General features: G+C 29.8%; 2 protein-coding genes across 2 annotated transcripts in view; one reads left to right on the forward strand and one right to left on the reverse strand.

The window, feature by feature from the left end:
* Positions 1–1,109: 1,109 nt before the first annotated feature.
* Positions 1,110–14,319, reverse strand: LOC117167224 (nuclear RNA export factor 1-like). The gene is made up of 10 exons (XM_033351996.1): positions 14,067–14,319; positions 12,643–12,962; positions 10,190–10,276; positions 9,867–10,110; positions 9,598–9,791; positions 9,357–9,469; positions 5,312–5,348; positions 2,712–2,941; positions 2,440–2,608; positions 1,110–2,350 (listed from the first exon to the last, which is right to left on the reverse strand). The coding sequence occupies exons 1-10, from the start codon at positions 14,170–14,172 to the stop codon at positions 1,958–1,960; spliced, it is 1,893 nt and encodes a 630-aa protein (XP_033207887.1). The 5' UTR covers positions 14,173–14,319; the 3' UTR covers positions 1,110–1,957.
* Positions 14,320–15,237: 918 nt separating this feature from the next.
* Positions 15,238–16,372, forward strand: part of LOC117167227 (cathepsin D-like) — a 5,018-nt gene continuing 3,883 nt past the window's right edge. Inside the window, exon 1 of the mRNA XM_033352004.1 lies at positions 15,238–15,353. Within this exon, the coding sequence (XP_033207895.1) occupies positions 15,268–15,353 (86 nt within the window). The 5' untranslated portion in view covers positions 15,238–15,267. The remainder of the gene's footprint in view (positions 15,354–16,372) is intronic.

Consider the following 16,372-nt stretch of genomic DNA (forward strand, 5'->3'; position numbering starts at 1 on the left):
AAAATGAATAATAACTAAAAACGCTGAATAACTAAATCAACAAATATATATGATAAAGTTATTTTATTTGTGAAGAAAACACGACAGGCATTTTTTCATCTCCAACAAAAATCACAAGAGATGATGGCCAACGGTTTATTAACAAATGTTTCAACGCAGACGTAGATATTAAAATAGTTTAACCATATCAAAATGATACGTACGTTATACGCATAATATTCCTATGACTATTTCGACGCCTCCATTCAATATACATGGCCCTGTCAGCACATACTCAAATTGAATGGAGGCGTCGATTTACTTTTTTTTGGTCTCACAAAGAAAAACAGAAATTTAAAAATCGTAAACACTACAATTCTATAATCCAGAATTTGGTGTCTTCAATCGTACAAATATTCCAAAATAAAATTTCCAAAAGAATGCTTCGCACCTAAAAAAGACGAACAATTTAAACACCCCAACACAAATTATGTTGATTTTAACTGACTTTGATATTAAAAGAAAAAAAATATAGTCAAAAGTTTGGAATAAAATTGTTATTATGAAAGTTTTTCGCGAAGCTGCAAAATTTTCAGTGGAAACATAAAGAAAATAAATATATGAAGGAATAAGTAAGAAATAAGCGACAGGTAATTTTAGAAATACCATCGCAGAGAAAATGTCTTGACTTTCTTGACAATCATCTGGCTTCAACCTTTTGTATGCAATTTTTAATGCATCATTAAGATATCTCAGTCAGAATTTTAAGTCTCGACAAACGTTGAAACAATCTGTTGTCAATTCAAGGCAACGAAAAGAATTACTCTCCAGAAGTTTTTAACTCTCCGCAGCAGATAAATGGGAAAAATTTGCAGCTCTTTAATGATAGCAACGGAATCAGTTTTCCGTATTTCTAATTTAATTTTTAATTTTCAAATAATTTGTGCGTGAGCGTGGATTTTAAAAAACTCGTTTTTGAACTCCGTTAAATATAAAATAAAAGATAACCCTGTAGTATATCGCAGTTTTGAGAAAATACATACATATGTATCACTGGTAGAAAAAATGGCACATTTTCTTAAATATGCTCCTAAGTTTAAGGCTTCTCGATACAATTCTTCTCTTCACAATTTTTCAAAAGTTTACTATATCCTCTACGCGAACTTTGTTTTCATTTCATGCTTCAAACCAGCTTTCAATCTGTAAAAACTTTGTTGAGCATTTTTGAAAAATCAAAACAAAGTTCTGCCTTTATAACTAATTTTAATGTAGAATTAATCTTGAGATTCACAATTTGATTGACTCTTAAGTACGCAAAACAAACTTAAATATCCTCAACAGAAAACGAAATAAAAGCGAAAACATCTTCAAACATTGATCAAAAACTAAATAACTTATTATTTATGTACTTGAACACCAAGAGTCAATATTGTCGAAATTCGTAGTATAGAAAACAGTATTTCTTATCATATTTTGATCATTTTCTATTATTGACATTTGGTATACTGTAGAGTATCACTCCTCTCTAAACATCATGTCTCTATAAAAGTACAAAATCTCTTTGAAATTCAGCCTTAATAATGATCAGTCGAACATTTCAAATATTTAGGTTTATTCCGCGAGCAATCAGGTATCACAAACTAACATCTACCTTTTAAAATATACATCGTTCGTATTTAAAAGAACAAAAAAAACGAAACATTAGAATAAACTTTCCAATAATAGCTCATATTGTCACAATACTTGAATAGGTAATCTAAATAAGTAGGTAAGTACGATAAGTACTAAATTCAACAAAAAAGAAGGAAATCTAAACTAAAAAGAAATTTTGATCAATCCTGAATCCTAATCTTGAATTCAGGAGATTAATCAAACGAAATAATACTTGGATTTGCAGAGGAACCCAATTGGCTTCTTCTTTCTTTGCCTTTATTCTATTTTTTCATTTTCTCATCATCTTTGGGTTTTCTTTTGCAACTCACTTCTCAAACGCTTCCGCCGGAATGTGTCCCGCTTTGAAAAATGTTTGAAAGGCAGCAACGGCTCTATCGTAATTCCATTCTACTTCCGTCAAGCACTTGAGACTCCATACCCTATTCATATTCGTCTCATTACTCAGAGTTGCTGTCATTTTTTGCTTGACATCTTCAGTTAAGGAAGGCGATATGGAAACTTCGGTAGTGGCCTGCTTTTCCAAAGCTCGCCTGTGCTGAAATTGGGTTGGACTACTGACGTGAAGCTGTTCGTTAAGAACACAGTAACCAGTACCCTCGGGAACAATTGCAAAAACTCTGTTGAAGTAACGAAAAGAAGTTTCCGTAGTTGCGATTTCTTTGAAGAGACCAGTGACTGTCACAAGCATCAACGTCTCCTAAACGATAAATTGAAAATTGTATAAATTTCTGGTCATTGTAGATACCTTCTGCTATATTTAGTTTCAGTGTTGTTTAATTTACTTACTGTGCAGAGGGAGAGATCCATTGTGAATGAATCCCAGTCGTGTCTGGTTTGAGGAATATCGGAAATTGCTGAGAGGACTGACAATCGTCCGGTTTTCAACAATTTTCGACGTCTGTTCGGATCGTTTAATCGAAGCAGATTTCTGCTTTCTCCCAGATAACCACTTGGTCTAAAAGTTGATATATTCTGTTAGCATATTTGGAATTAAAATATGATACAATTAATATTTAATCGAAATATTCGAATAAATTAATAATTAAAGTGGAAAATACCTGGAAGGCAAACCTGGAGATACAGTGAGACTGAAGGAAACTTTTTCGTGATAAGCATTTAACAAATTCTGTCGATTATCGTTGTCAAAGATTGAAAAGTATTGTTGGAGAAATTGACCTGCGATGTCTTTTGCTTCCTGATTAAGAGTAAAACTCCTTTTCGAAGACGGTATTTTAAGTCCCTCCTCGACGACATCGAATGAAATAGGCGGAGGTAGTTCAAACGAATCCTAAAATTGATTTATAAATATATAGTTTAATGTACTAAGTACAGGTCTAAGAACAGTCCTTATATATACTATAATAATACTTCAAAACAATTCAAGATAAGTTCAAAAGAGTTAAAATTAATTGAAAAAATTTGGTTAACCAAATCAATTCTATTGATTTTCGTAAAATTGGAATGAATTTAGAGGAGTTTAAGGTAAACGAGAAGAATTCGAAGACATTCATACAAATTAAACAAACAAGTTTACAAATATGAAAAAATGCATAAAATTCGGCAAGTTTGAAATGAACTTAGAAAAATTCAAGGAAGTCAAAATTATTTGATGAGATGCTTCAGAATTCAAGATGAGCTTAAACGACTTTAGGATAATTTATAAAAAACTTAAAAATTCAAAGAATTCATTTAATTAAATAGAATTATGTGGATTTAGAAGACCGCAAGTAAATTAAAAAAGATCAAGAGAATCCCAAAGAATTTAAAAGAATTCAAGGTAAATTTCAAAAAATAATTTCATTTAAGATGAATTTTAAGGACTTTAAGATAAATAAAACAAAAACTTTTGAAAAAGTCACTGAATTGAGTAAAATTGAGTGAATTTAAAAGAATTTAAAAGGATTTTAAAAAAGATCAGTATAACTATATTCACATCCCTCACTTCTTGCCAATACATTCTTTGAAATCCATGAAGATATTATAAAATCCCGTGAAATTACATGAAATCAAATGATACTTCTGGAAATCCTGGAAATTCGCTTAAAAGACTTTGAGAGTTCTTAAAACCCAATAAAATCACTGAAATCTTCCAATATTATAAAGTCCCTTGTAATATTTTTAAACATTTTAAAACTTTATTGGTCTTGTAAAATCCTTCCATATCTTCTGAAATTCTAGGATATCATTTACAACCGCATGCAAATTCGTTCAAATTCCTTAAACTTGTTAAAACTTTTTAAAATCCTTTGAAACTGTTTAAATATCTTGAAAATTCCTTGAAACCCTACAAGATACCCTAAAATATTTCCAAGTCTTTGAAACCTCTTCAAACTATTGAAATATATATATAATTTATGGAAATCTCTTAAAATTCTCTTAAATATTTCAAATCCAGTGGTATCTTTTGGAATCTCTTAAAACTTTTTAAAAGCCTTGAAAACACCTGAAAATCATTTACAATACTCTCAAATATATCACATCCTTTTATATCAGATTAAATGACTAAAATCAATAAAAAATGAATCTGTAATTATATATAATAACTTTAAATATTTAAGATTCTTGTATATTTTTGGAAATTTTTTAAAGCTTTTCAGTATGCCAAGGAATCTAAAAAAATACTTTTATACATTTCAAATCCTTTGATTATTTAATCAATTAATCCTCAGATCCTATTAAATAAAAACTTTTGAAAATTAAAAAAGAAATGTTTAAAAATCCGAGTTCAAGGTGAATTCCAAGTCACTTCGAATCTTTAAACCCCTATGAAATACTTTAATTCTCATGAATAAATTCTTTCAAATGCACTAAAATATTATGAAATGCCGTGAAATTCCAAGATGATATTTGATGAAAGCCTGTAAAATGTATTGAAATACATTGGCAGCTTGAAAATCCGTTAAAATCATTGAAATACTCGGAAATCGCATAAAATCCTGTGCAATCTTTTAAATATCTTAAAACCTAATAGGTCCTTTAAAATCGTTTCATATCTTCCAAAATTCTCAAGAATCCTTTATCCTAAAATATTTAGAACGCTTTGAAAGCCCTTTAAATTAATGAAATTAATTGATAATTCCATGGAGCCTTTTAAAATTCCCCACAATATTTTTAAATAAAAGCTCTTGAAATGCTTTAAAGGTTTGGAAAATACCAGAGTCTTAAAAATTCCTTCAAATTATTGAAATCTATTTCAAATGTCTCGGAATCTTAAAAACTACCCCTAAATATTTTAAAATAATTTAAGGAGATTCAGAAATAGGTGCCGACCTAAAATTATTGATTAACCCATCCATTAATTTATTGAAAGAAAAGTGACTAATGTGATATTTTCACAAAAAAGTGACTAAAAAGTGATTTGAGAAAAAGGTGACTATAATAGTGACTCTGTAGCAGTCCTGATTTGCTAGTTTTGCATCCTCATAGAGGAAGCTTTGTATTTTTTAATCCCTGGCTCTTGAAAGCTTTGATCTTACTATACACTTTTTTAAAGTTCCATTATGGACTGCAAATAGAATACCATAGGGAACAAATCTTGAATATAGGGTACTTTAGGGACCTTAACTGAATACAGGATACAATAGGGGGTATAGGGACCGGTTTTTGAGACCTGCAATTATTATTTAATATTACTTATTTAGTGAATTTCAAGACTCACCAGCCGTAGAAGCTTTGGAAACCTTTGCCGCACGTCACTATTAGCCAGGAAACAAATCCGGAATCCCAGGTTAGATTACATAAAAATTAGAAATAGGATTAGTTAGATTGTTTAAATGAGAATCGCTCGCGCACTTTGGACGCGATGTGGGTAGCCGCTTTCCCTAGTTTTGGGGTGCGTGGGAGCCGATATGTTAAACAAATTGACTACACAAAATATTTGATCTTTTGTTAAATTAATAAAACAAAGTTTTTAAACTAACATTATTTTCTTTTTACATTCTCATAATCAATGAAAAGGTACTGGTTTGGTGTGAAAATTGACTTTCGCAGATTTGATCAAATCTAAACGTTTTTAAACTCACTGACTGAAAAAAGTGAACACAATATTTCTGTCAAAACTGGTTCCTGCTTCTGGCTTTATCCATCGAAACTTCTTTTATAAACATAAAAAATTACCGTTTCTGGTAAAAGTATGCGAGATACGAATAAAAATGTGAAAGAGCAAAAATTTTCAACTTAAATAGATCTACAAAGCAACTCAAATAATTTTTTTATCAGTCAAAATCGAGCCCGAATATCGTAATTAGAATGTGATCATCAAAACAAATTTATCAATCTCTTAATGGGAGAGTTTTCCACTCACCAAGCTCTGCGAAAATTCTAATTTAATATATGAAAAATAGCTTTTTACATTCTCATCATTTATGATCGAGAAAGTATTAGAATTGTCCGACATTTGACACCACTATTTTTCAACGGCTCTCCACGTTTCGAGACCCCCTGAATCCGAAAATCAGGCTTTTACGATGGCGTCTGTCTGTCCGGCCGTCTGTCCGTAAACACGATAACTCTCGAAAAAATGAACGGATCAAATTCATCTTTGGCACACTTTTTTTAGGTCCTGAAAGAAAGGACGAGTTCTTTAACCAGCCATTTTTTACCAAAATTGAAAAAGTGAGCGCATTTTGAAAATGGCTGAAACCACTTTTTTCTGAATTTGAAAATTCTATGTACGGATATTTATAGTATTTAACAGAACAAAAAATTTATCCTAATGACTTTTTTTGAAAAAAAAAAGAAAATTCTCAGTTATAGCATTTTCAAAATTTTTTAAATCAACAGCAAATCAAGATTTTAACCCAAAAAACGCACGATATGAAAAAAAGTTAAGGGCATGTGATACTTACAGTTCTCCCGGCTTTCTTTCTACAAAAATGAAAATTTTTAAAAACTGAATTCGGAGATAGTATAAAATATCATAACGGACATCCCCAGACTCTTTTTTTGGGGATAATAACAAAAAATATATATTGTGCTAAAGAAAAATGTTATGCATATGCATTATTTTGAGGTTATGTCGTTTTTCATCTCTGCCTTTCCGATAATCTGGAAATTATTTATGAAATAAACTTTTTTGATTGTCTGCAAACAAGGTTAGTTCCGGGAGATTAGTTACTATGTTTATTTGTAAGTCCAAAGTTTTCGGCCAAAATATTGTGTAGTTTGGAAGCAACGCTCGGGTGATTTGTAAAACACATAACCTCGAAAGATACTCGCACGTTTTTAGCAATATCAAAAATTTTTTGATAAAAAAAAACACAAAAAAGTGTGTGAGGACGTTCGTTAGCATGTTCGCTATCATTTCCCAGTTTTTGAAGGCAAAATATTTCTTATCCTATGAAAAAGCCAGGGGAATCTAACACTGAAAAAATCGATACTATTTCCTAAGCGCTATACAAATTAACTACATTTTGCTAAATTAAAACTTTTTTGAATTAACCTACAAAAAAAGTGTGTGGGGACGTCAGTTAGCATGCTCGCTATCATTTCCCAAATTTTAAGGACTAAATATTTATTATTCTAGAAAAAAAGCCGGGGGAACCTAAAACTGGTAAAATCGACAATTTTCGAAGTATCACATGCCCTTAAGAGAAGAAAAACATTGCTTTTTGAAAGCTCTAAAAGATTATCATAACAAATTTTTGAATTTTCCTGGAAAATCGAAAATTCAAATTTTGATTGCAAAAAAAAATAATGAAAAATCAAAAATTCCATTTTGTAGTCAAACTATATAGGATACGAAAAAAGATAAATCAACCAACATTTTTATCCCAATACATATCTACAATTTCGTCGAGAATCACTCCTTGATAGGACGAGTACTATTTGTTTTATTCGTAAAAAATAACATTGAAAATAAAAAAAAATAAAAAAATGTGTGTAAAAACGACGAAAATTACGAGAAAAAAGATTCAACAAAACCTGTTTACAAATGTCTGTCGGAAATCGAGCGCGCAGCGCGAGTGTCACGATGAGAATGTGTACCTCGTAAAATTTTTAAAAGTGTCCGTTATTCCGTTTGAAAATAAGAATTAAATATTTGAAGTACGGTCAGTTTTTCTTGCATAATTCTGAATTTTACAAACATAACATTCTTGTTCCCTGAAACGGCGATTGGAATTCACGGCTTTTAATTTTTAATATTTTTTATTTGAAATATTAATTATTAAATTTTACGTTGTTTGTTGAAAAGTCATCTCTTTGACTTAAAATAAACTATTTTGAAGAAAACAATTTTTTTCATTCAAAATTGATCAACTGAAAATTTAATTTGTCCGTTTTTGCTTAAAATTTCGGCCTTTTTAGCTAAACAATGAACCATTAGGATGAAAATTCATGTATTTTATTCAAAATTCGCATCTTTTAGTTGAACATCTTAATGCTTAAAAGTTTATCTTTTTGGTTGAAAACTTATTTATTGGTTAGAAATTTAACTAATTTTTTTTAATTCGTTTTCCTTTTCTTGACACTCAATCTTTTTAATTGAAAATTCAACTATGTTTTTGCAAAATTAACTTTTTCTTTCAGAAAACTATTCTTCTGGTTTGCAAATTCATTTATTTTGGTTGAAAATTAATTTTGTAGTTGAGAACTGATTATTTGTAGTTGAAAATTTAAGTATCTACTTTTTCTTGGTTCAAAATTATGTTTTTAACTGAAAAGTGAACTATTTCGTTTTTGTTTATGAATTAATTTCCTTCGATTAAAATTTAACTATTTTATTGGAAATTTGTTTTTTTTTTGTTGCTGAAAATTAATTTTTGAACTTAAAAATTAAGTATTTTATTTAAAATTCGTCTTTTTCGATGAAATTAAATTGTTCCTTATTTAGTATTTGAAATATTATTTGGTTGCAATATCAACTACTCAATTTTTTGTTTAAAATCAACTGTTTTTATTCAATATTAGAATATTTTGGAGTTGGAATGTCGAATATTCCATTTTTCGTTGAAAATTTATCTTTTTTAGTTCAAAGTTTACTACATTGTTAAGAAGTTATAAAGTAACAGAACATTTAATTATTCGATTTGTGGTAGAAAAAAATTTATTGTTTATTTGAAAATGTTTTATAATTTAGTTTGAAACTCACTTCTTTTATTGCAAATTGCATCTATTCTTAGAAATTAATTTTTGTTATATCTGAAAATTTCACTATTCCATTTTTTGTTGAAAATTCGTTTTCTTTCAGATAAAAATGTACCTTTTTTAGTTAGAGCTTCAAATATTTAGTTGGAAATTGATGTATTTGTTGAAAATTTGTCTTTCTAGCAGAAATTTAATCTCCCTGTTTTAAAACTCATCATTTTGATTGAAAATTGAACTATTTCATTTTTGTTGAATATTGAACAATGACATTGTTGGTAAAATTTTAATCTTTATTAGATGGAAATTCTACTGTTTGGTAAAAAATTTTAAATGCTATAAGAAGAGGCTCTTTGCATTTTTTCAGTGCATTTTTTTCAGTAGACAATAATGTTATGTTTGTAAAATTCAAAACTACGCAATAAAAAGTGACCAGTAATAAAAAAATTAAATTTTTATCTTCAAACTGAATGATTTACTACTTTATTTTATTTTACAAATCAAATATGATCTTTTATTAATAATTTGTAAAAAAAGCTATTTTTAAAATATTAAATTAGTTCCACCGGTAGCTAAAATAAGAAGTCTGAATAATGGAATACAATGATCTAAGAATTTACCTCACGTAATCACTTTGACGTAGATTGTATTTAAGGCAGAAGGGATTTCCACTCAGTCGGAGTTCATCCAGTTTCAAGTCCTTAATGGGATCAATTTGATTGATATATTTGATCTAAAAATGAAAACCCAAATAAAATAATTTAAATGAATCGTAGAAATATTTTCTTAAAGTACGAATTACAGTAAAAGTAAACTATCGAAAAAAAATCTGAAAAGTGCAATCCAAACTGAATTTCTTACTTTATTGTCGCCAATGTGGAGAATTTTGAGATTCTGGAATCGTCTTTTTAGTGTACTAAGTCGATCAAACGAGTGAAACTTGTTTCCTTCGAGATTCAACGCGTGTAAATTCGGAATGTGCTCAGTGGCAATGTCCAAGACTGTAGTCAGTAGGAACGGTTGAAATAAGGCACAAAAATAGTCATCTGCCAGATCTGAAAAAGCGCAAAAATGAGATTTTGAATGAAAATTCAACAGTTGAATTTAACATTTAGAAAATTGATATAAACCTGGATCACGATGAAATCTCGAGAGATCCAAAGAATTTTTTTCTTGGCAATATCTTTTTGTCATCGCCTTTGCAAGTCGATCTTTAAGATCATCATTGATATTACACTGCGGATACCCTGGCTGCACGTAGACGTGCAATCTAAAGGAATCGTTCAGTCTGATTTTGTTATCACACTGTAGCAACTTTTTGGCTGTACTACTATCATCTACGTAAAAGGACGATGACTTTTCTTGCAGGGTGTACTGAAAAGTTATGTTAAAGTCAATGATTAATGCGAACATGATTGAGCTTGATAAACAAATATTAATCAAAAAGGTTTACCAGGATGGGCACAAAAGTATCGGGCGCAATGTGGTTCAAAATACTGTTGATAATAAAGTCTTTGTCGAACTTTTGTCCCCACGGGATCTAAGAAAAAAATATATATAAATATATATATTGTGAAGAATTAATTTTGTTATTTAGGGCGGCCAGTCAAACTTCAAAGACAAATTTTAGACTCTTCTCCGGTCTACTCGGTCAAAAATTGGATTTTTTCAGTTTGACTCTTAAGTGTTTATAATAATAATTATGCAATACTAATTGTTTTATTACATACACTTTTAAAACAATTGAACATTTTAGAACTCAAATGAAAAATATATAATGCAAAAAAAGTGACGAAAATGATATCAAAACAGGTGAAATGGGGTGATTTTGGAAACAAACAAAATAAAAAAATAGGAAAAGAAATTCTTTTAAATAACATTAATGTAGGTACCATATTACTAAGATTTCAAATCGAAATATAATGCCTGTTCAAAAAAATAGTGGAATTTTCTAGAAAGAATAATTAACTTTCAACCAAATAGTTGAATCAAGCCAAACAGCCAATTTCGGACTCAAAATATGGTGGTAGAATTTTTAATTAAGAAGAAGTAAATTTCAACCATTATAGATGAATTTTAAACCAAAAAATTACTTTTCTACCAAACAAACAAATTTTCAATGCAATAGGACGGATCATTCATCGAAGAAGACGAATTTTCAACTAAACAGTTAAACTTTCGATCACAAATTATGAGTTTAATAAAAAAAGTTGAATTTTTCACAAAATAATTAAATTTCCCACCAAATAGTAGAGTTTTTATCTAAAACAGCAGAATATCAAACCCAAAACATAATAAAAGAATTTTAAAAAATTAACTTTGAAACCAAAGAGTTAAATTTTCAAGCACATAGCATAATTTTCAATCGACAAGGACGAATTTTCTACCTAAAAGACGAATGCTTAACTAACTGATTGAATTTTGGATCACAAATTATGACTTTCACAAAGTAAATGAATTTTCAACAAAATAATGAAATTATTAAATTTTTGACACAGCATATAATAGTAGAATTAAACAAAGAAATAATTAATTTTTAACCAAATAATATAATTTTTAATCAACAGAAATGAATTCTGAATTACAGATATGATAGTAGACTTTCAAATTAACAAATTCTAATTATATATTTAAAAAGGAAATTAAAATAAAAGGAACTTTTTAATACATGAACGATAAATTAACACAAGCTTGATATTCTGCATATATAGTATAAAAGGAACATTCACTTTTGAACGAAATATAAAATGATCTTCTATAATTTAACGGACATGGTTGGTAACACTGAACACAATTTTAAACACATTTTTCTTAGAAAAAAAAGGCCCACTAGTCAGTTTACAAAAAAATACCAACAAACAATGGTAAGTATTATGATCAGCTGCTTTCTTGCATTATAGAAAAAAATTTTAACTATTTTTTATAAATAAATACAAAGTTAATGAAGTTAAAGTGATTATCACAACAAAACGTAACCGAAATCAGTGTTTCCTAGTAGCACGGAATATTCCAGGAACGTACCCTAAGCGTGCATAATGTCCGCCACTTGGGAACGTTCCATGAACATTCCACTGGAACGTTCAAAGAATAAATTATCATTATTGTTATTATTATCAATGAATATCAGATAAACAGTAAGTGATAGGTCAAAATTAATGTCAGCTTATGATGTAGATACAATATTACAATGTAGTATATTCGGTTCTCAAAACTCAAAAATGACATCTATTTTTACCTATCTCCTACGGTTTACGAGATAATTGTTATTAAAAATAACAATAATGGAAGGTTCCCCACACGTCCCAGTGGAGCATTCCTGGAACGTTCCCAAGCGGCGAACATTTTACACGCTCAGGACACGTTCCTGGAAAACTCCACTGGAACTTTCCGAAGGTTCCCGCGGAACGTACCAGACACGTTCCCGGAACGTTTCACGCTATCAGGGTTGCGTTACACTATTTTTAACCACTTTTTTCTTCGTGAGCCCTTTGGGGCACATATAAATAATTTGAAAGGTATTTTGGTACGTAGGTATAAAACACCTGTAATAGGTAAGATTTTCCTGTATTTAGGAAAACTTAGGTATTAATTTATTCCAATATTAATGTAATACAGATGTGCATGAAAACCCTCTGACGTCCCACTCTGACTTCATCATAGCGCGAGAATGTAACAATTTTAAATTGTAATTTATATTCATTTAAATTTATGAATAAATAAAACTACCTTTACCGTTCAAAGGTATATACAAATATTCTACTTTCCCCCTCTACATCAACGTAGTGGTTTTTAAAATTTTGGAAATGACTCTGTTCACGGTTGTCCCGGGTAATGTCCCCCATATATTTTCATTATTTGATTCCTGGTTTATTAATTTATTAAGCGGATTAAAAGATTCAAACTTACAGTGATTTTGTACCAGTTGGCATCAGCTAGTACTACTTGGGTTAATTTATCTCTTAAGTCATGTCTTGGATTTGGTCCATATGACCCCAGTCTAGTGTAGATACTTCTTCCTCTTCCTCTGACGACAACGTGTCTCGTATCATAGCCATTGCTTTCATTGTTATTTAGGGCCATACTCAAGTCATCTTCGAAACATTTATGTACAGTGAATTCTCGGTTCCGGCTCAGGTTCATCTTTGATTTTGATTTCAAAAATATTCGCGGCCGCATGCCTGCCGTGAGGCCATCGCCTTCCATTCGTACCACTCGTTCTTCACGATCTGCACACAATTTCAAGTGATTACACTATATCCTACAATTATTGCATTATGAAATGTAAATTCTGCATTAATTTTGATCAACAGTTCGAATTAATTGTTGTGTACATTTATTTAATTGAATTTCAGGAATTTAATTAAGTGCTTTCCAAGGTGGCCACTATTTTTGAAATTTTTATCTCTCTGTTTTCTCCCGATAAATATTTTTAATTTCTCTCTGCAATTAAAAAAATTAACTCGCTTTGCGAAAACAACAATTTTTTAAAATACAGTGAAACTCTTCTATAGCGCCAATTTTGGTAAGTATCATGTGACATTCAGAACGACTGGATACATTTTTTAAATAAAAAATGTGATTTCTATACAAAAAAATCGCTGTCATTTTCACCTTTCAAAATTGCAGAATTTTGAATATTAGGAGAAATTTTGTGAACCTTTAAAGTTTAATTATTCTAAACACTTTGAAAATTATATACTTTCTAATTGCAAACTTTGAAAAATTACAAAACACGCAATATATGAAATACGCGAAATCCCCCGGTGTAATATTTCTCTCCCGGTTCTCCCGATTTTCCTGGATGGCTGGCCACCCTGTTAAAATTGTAAAATCTCAAAATTGCTATTCCCAAAGGCAAAAATTAAAGAGAAGAATTCTTGAAAAAATTACGAAATGTGGAGTGTTTCGTTGACAGCCCCGATGAAAGAATATATTTTATCAATGCTTTGAATTTAATTATAAAAAATTGCAAGTGATGCTGAACATTCATTTGCAAGATTAAAAGGTTATTGGAATAAATTAAGACATATATTTATTACAACTTGATGTAGTTTTTGCAGAGAAATATAAAAAATTTAGACATTAGAAATAATGTCACAATTCAATGAAACACAAGCTTAATTCAAAATAGGTGATAATTGCTATAACTATTGAATTTGAGCCGTAAACATAATGGAAAATATTACTGAGCAAGAGTCAAAAAAAAGAAACAGGTGAAAAGGTTAGGAAATGTCTACGCATAAGAAATTAATATTTTTAGGAAGAGTTAAGATAAAATTGAATGTAAAAGAACTGGATATTGTAAATTCGAGGAGACGATTTATATTTACCGAGAAAAAATTCGATTTCGTTGTCATCGAGGCCATCAGAGCCATCAGAGAAATCTGAGATTTTACCGCGGCTTCCACCTCGAACAAGTCCATTATATTTTGGCATTTTTCTTCAAAAAACTAAACCTAGTAGCAGCGCACCAAAACCATCAGACAACCGGCTTTCTCATAAAATATCACTTCTGCTGACACAGCTAGAAAGATAAACAAAGCACATGTAATTATATATATATACTCGACCTTCACCATGAACAAACTATAGAGAGCATGAGACTGTAGAGAAAGAAATCGCAAAAATGCACACAGCCAACACGCGGTACACGCGGTGGCGGCCATGTGCTGATTTTTGAATTTTTCACGTTCTCATGCGCATGTTCTAATTATTTGATCTTTGATCGTTTTATTAATAATAAGTATTTTTCTTCACATAATTCTTTTTCCTATTTCTTAAATGTAGTACTGTATCGAATTTTTAACGTATTGTATACGTTTGTTTTATCAATATAGAAAGAGATAACCTAAAATCTACATTTGAATAAAAAGAATCTTGCAACTTGATTGGAGGCACGAAGCAGTAGTACTTCGTGATTGGAAGAGATCAAAAAGGGTTACATGGTGAGGCTGCTGGAAAAAATGACCACCAATCACGTTGCCAGTCTCGTTCCACAATACGTAAGACACTTCAAAAACTTAACAAACCTAAACATTTGCTTTTGGATTGTTCAATTTTGATAAATTAAATTCTATTACGTACTCAACATTTTTGATCAAAGAATAAGTACGTACTTCAGTGTACCCACATGCAGAAGAAATATTTAAAAAATTTAATCAAATGTTTTCGAATTGTTTGCTTACGGGATCATTAATTTAAACACCGGAACTGCTAAGCGATATCTTTCATTTTTGCGTCGAACAAAAAGAGAAGTTGGCAACACGCAATTATGCAAAAAAATATGAAATTTGTCACAAAAAGTCTAAAATTGGGAAGAACCGTGTAAACAAATAAAAGGCAGATTCAAATACGTAGAAAAAGCTGTGGTTTATTCTTTAAAATTCTTCAAGCGGAGAAATCGCGAAGTGTTTAACAAATTTGTTCTAGTTTTAAAGCTAAAAAAGTGATTTGTTTTTTATTTTGATGGGGGAAAAGTTGCTACGTAAAATTTTATGATATTTTTTTATGAATAGCTAAGCAACAAGGAAAATGTTAAAAATAGCAGTTTCAAGGTTAACCTTTCTTTCACTTGCCCTATTATTCACGACAGTGGAGACAGCAAAAGCTATTTTAAAGTGAGTATTTACTTTTTTATAAAGTAGTAAAAATAAAATTTACGATTTGATGATTTTTAGTGAGATTTTTTATATTTAATATAATTCAACACTGCTTGTATTCCGAAGTTTACTGGGAAATAGAATTAATATGTGAAAGGAACAAAAAAACTTCTCTCGTAAGAGCACTAATTCGTGGCACCATTTGCATGCCAAAAACCGAAGTGAATTTAAATTATTTCGGATACATACTTAAATGCACTGAATAATAATTATACGCATTATATGTAAAAATAATAGTAGAATTAAATTAATTGATGCAAAATATGCTAAAAAATGGTATTATCTGTGAAATCAGACTGTTGCCAACAATATAGGTTGGTTTGGAGGGAGAGGGTCAAGAATTTGTGCTCTTAACCGCATATTTAATATTAAAATTAACGTATTTTCAGTTATATCATTAATTAAATCTATTATTTAAATTTCATTAATTTTTCCAATAAATATTGTGTATCTTAACAATTGTTTTCAAAGCAAAAAATTCACCCTGGTTTTGAATTATAAATAATTTAAGATTTTAAAAAGCTTACAAATATTGATTTTTATGACGCCCATAAAAACATTAATTCTATGACTTATAATTATAGCTTGTGTTAGGGTGCTCACAAAAATGTGCGATTTTGAATTTTGCAAACGCTACCCCCTACATTTCTTCCTTTTTGTGAAAAATACTACCACATATATATTTTTTTAATTGGCTAAGTCGTAGATCTCAAAATAAATTTGCTTCGTTTTTAATTTATGTAAAATACAAATTTTAGGCTACAAAAGTCGTTAATCCCTAACAAGTATGTATTGTTTATTGAAGAATAAACCCTACATTTTATGAAACAAAAAGATTGTTGTGGGTATTTAAACAGTGAAAACTAAGAAAATTCATCCTCAGACCTATAATGGCCTGTTGCGCGGAACCTCTTAACATTTTTCTTTTATAACAAAAAAATGATGGCAACATTTTTACCAAATGGAAAAAATTTAGG

This window comes from Belonocnema kinseyi, chromosome 2, assembly GCF_010883055.1.
Source record: "Belonocnema kinseyi isolate 2016_QV_RU_SX_M_011 chromosome 2, B_treatae_v1, whole genome shotgun sequence".
In the NCBI taxonomy this organism is placed as follows: Eukaryota; Metazoa; Arthropoda; class Insecta; order Hymenoptera; family Cynipidae; genus Belonocnema; species Belonocnema kinseyi.

Bases quoted from the DNA above. Each gene is read 5' to 3' on its own strand.
- LOC117167224 (XM_033351996.1), bottom strand. From the start codon at position 14,172: ATGCCAAAATATAATGGACTTGTTCGAGGTGGAAGCCGCGGTAAAATC. The intron at 10,277-12,642 runs GTAAGTTTGAAT...TTTTTTTCTTAG, and splicing joins CCAACTGGTACAAAATCACT to ATCCCGTGGGGACAAAAGTT. The intron at 10,111-10,189 runs GTAAACCTTTTT...ATAACTTTTCAG, and splicing joins ATACTTTTGTGCCCATCCTG to TACACCCTGCAAGAAAAGTC.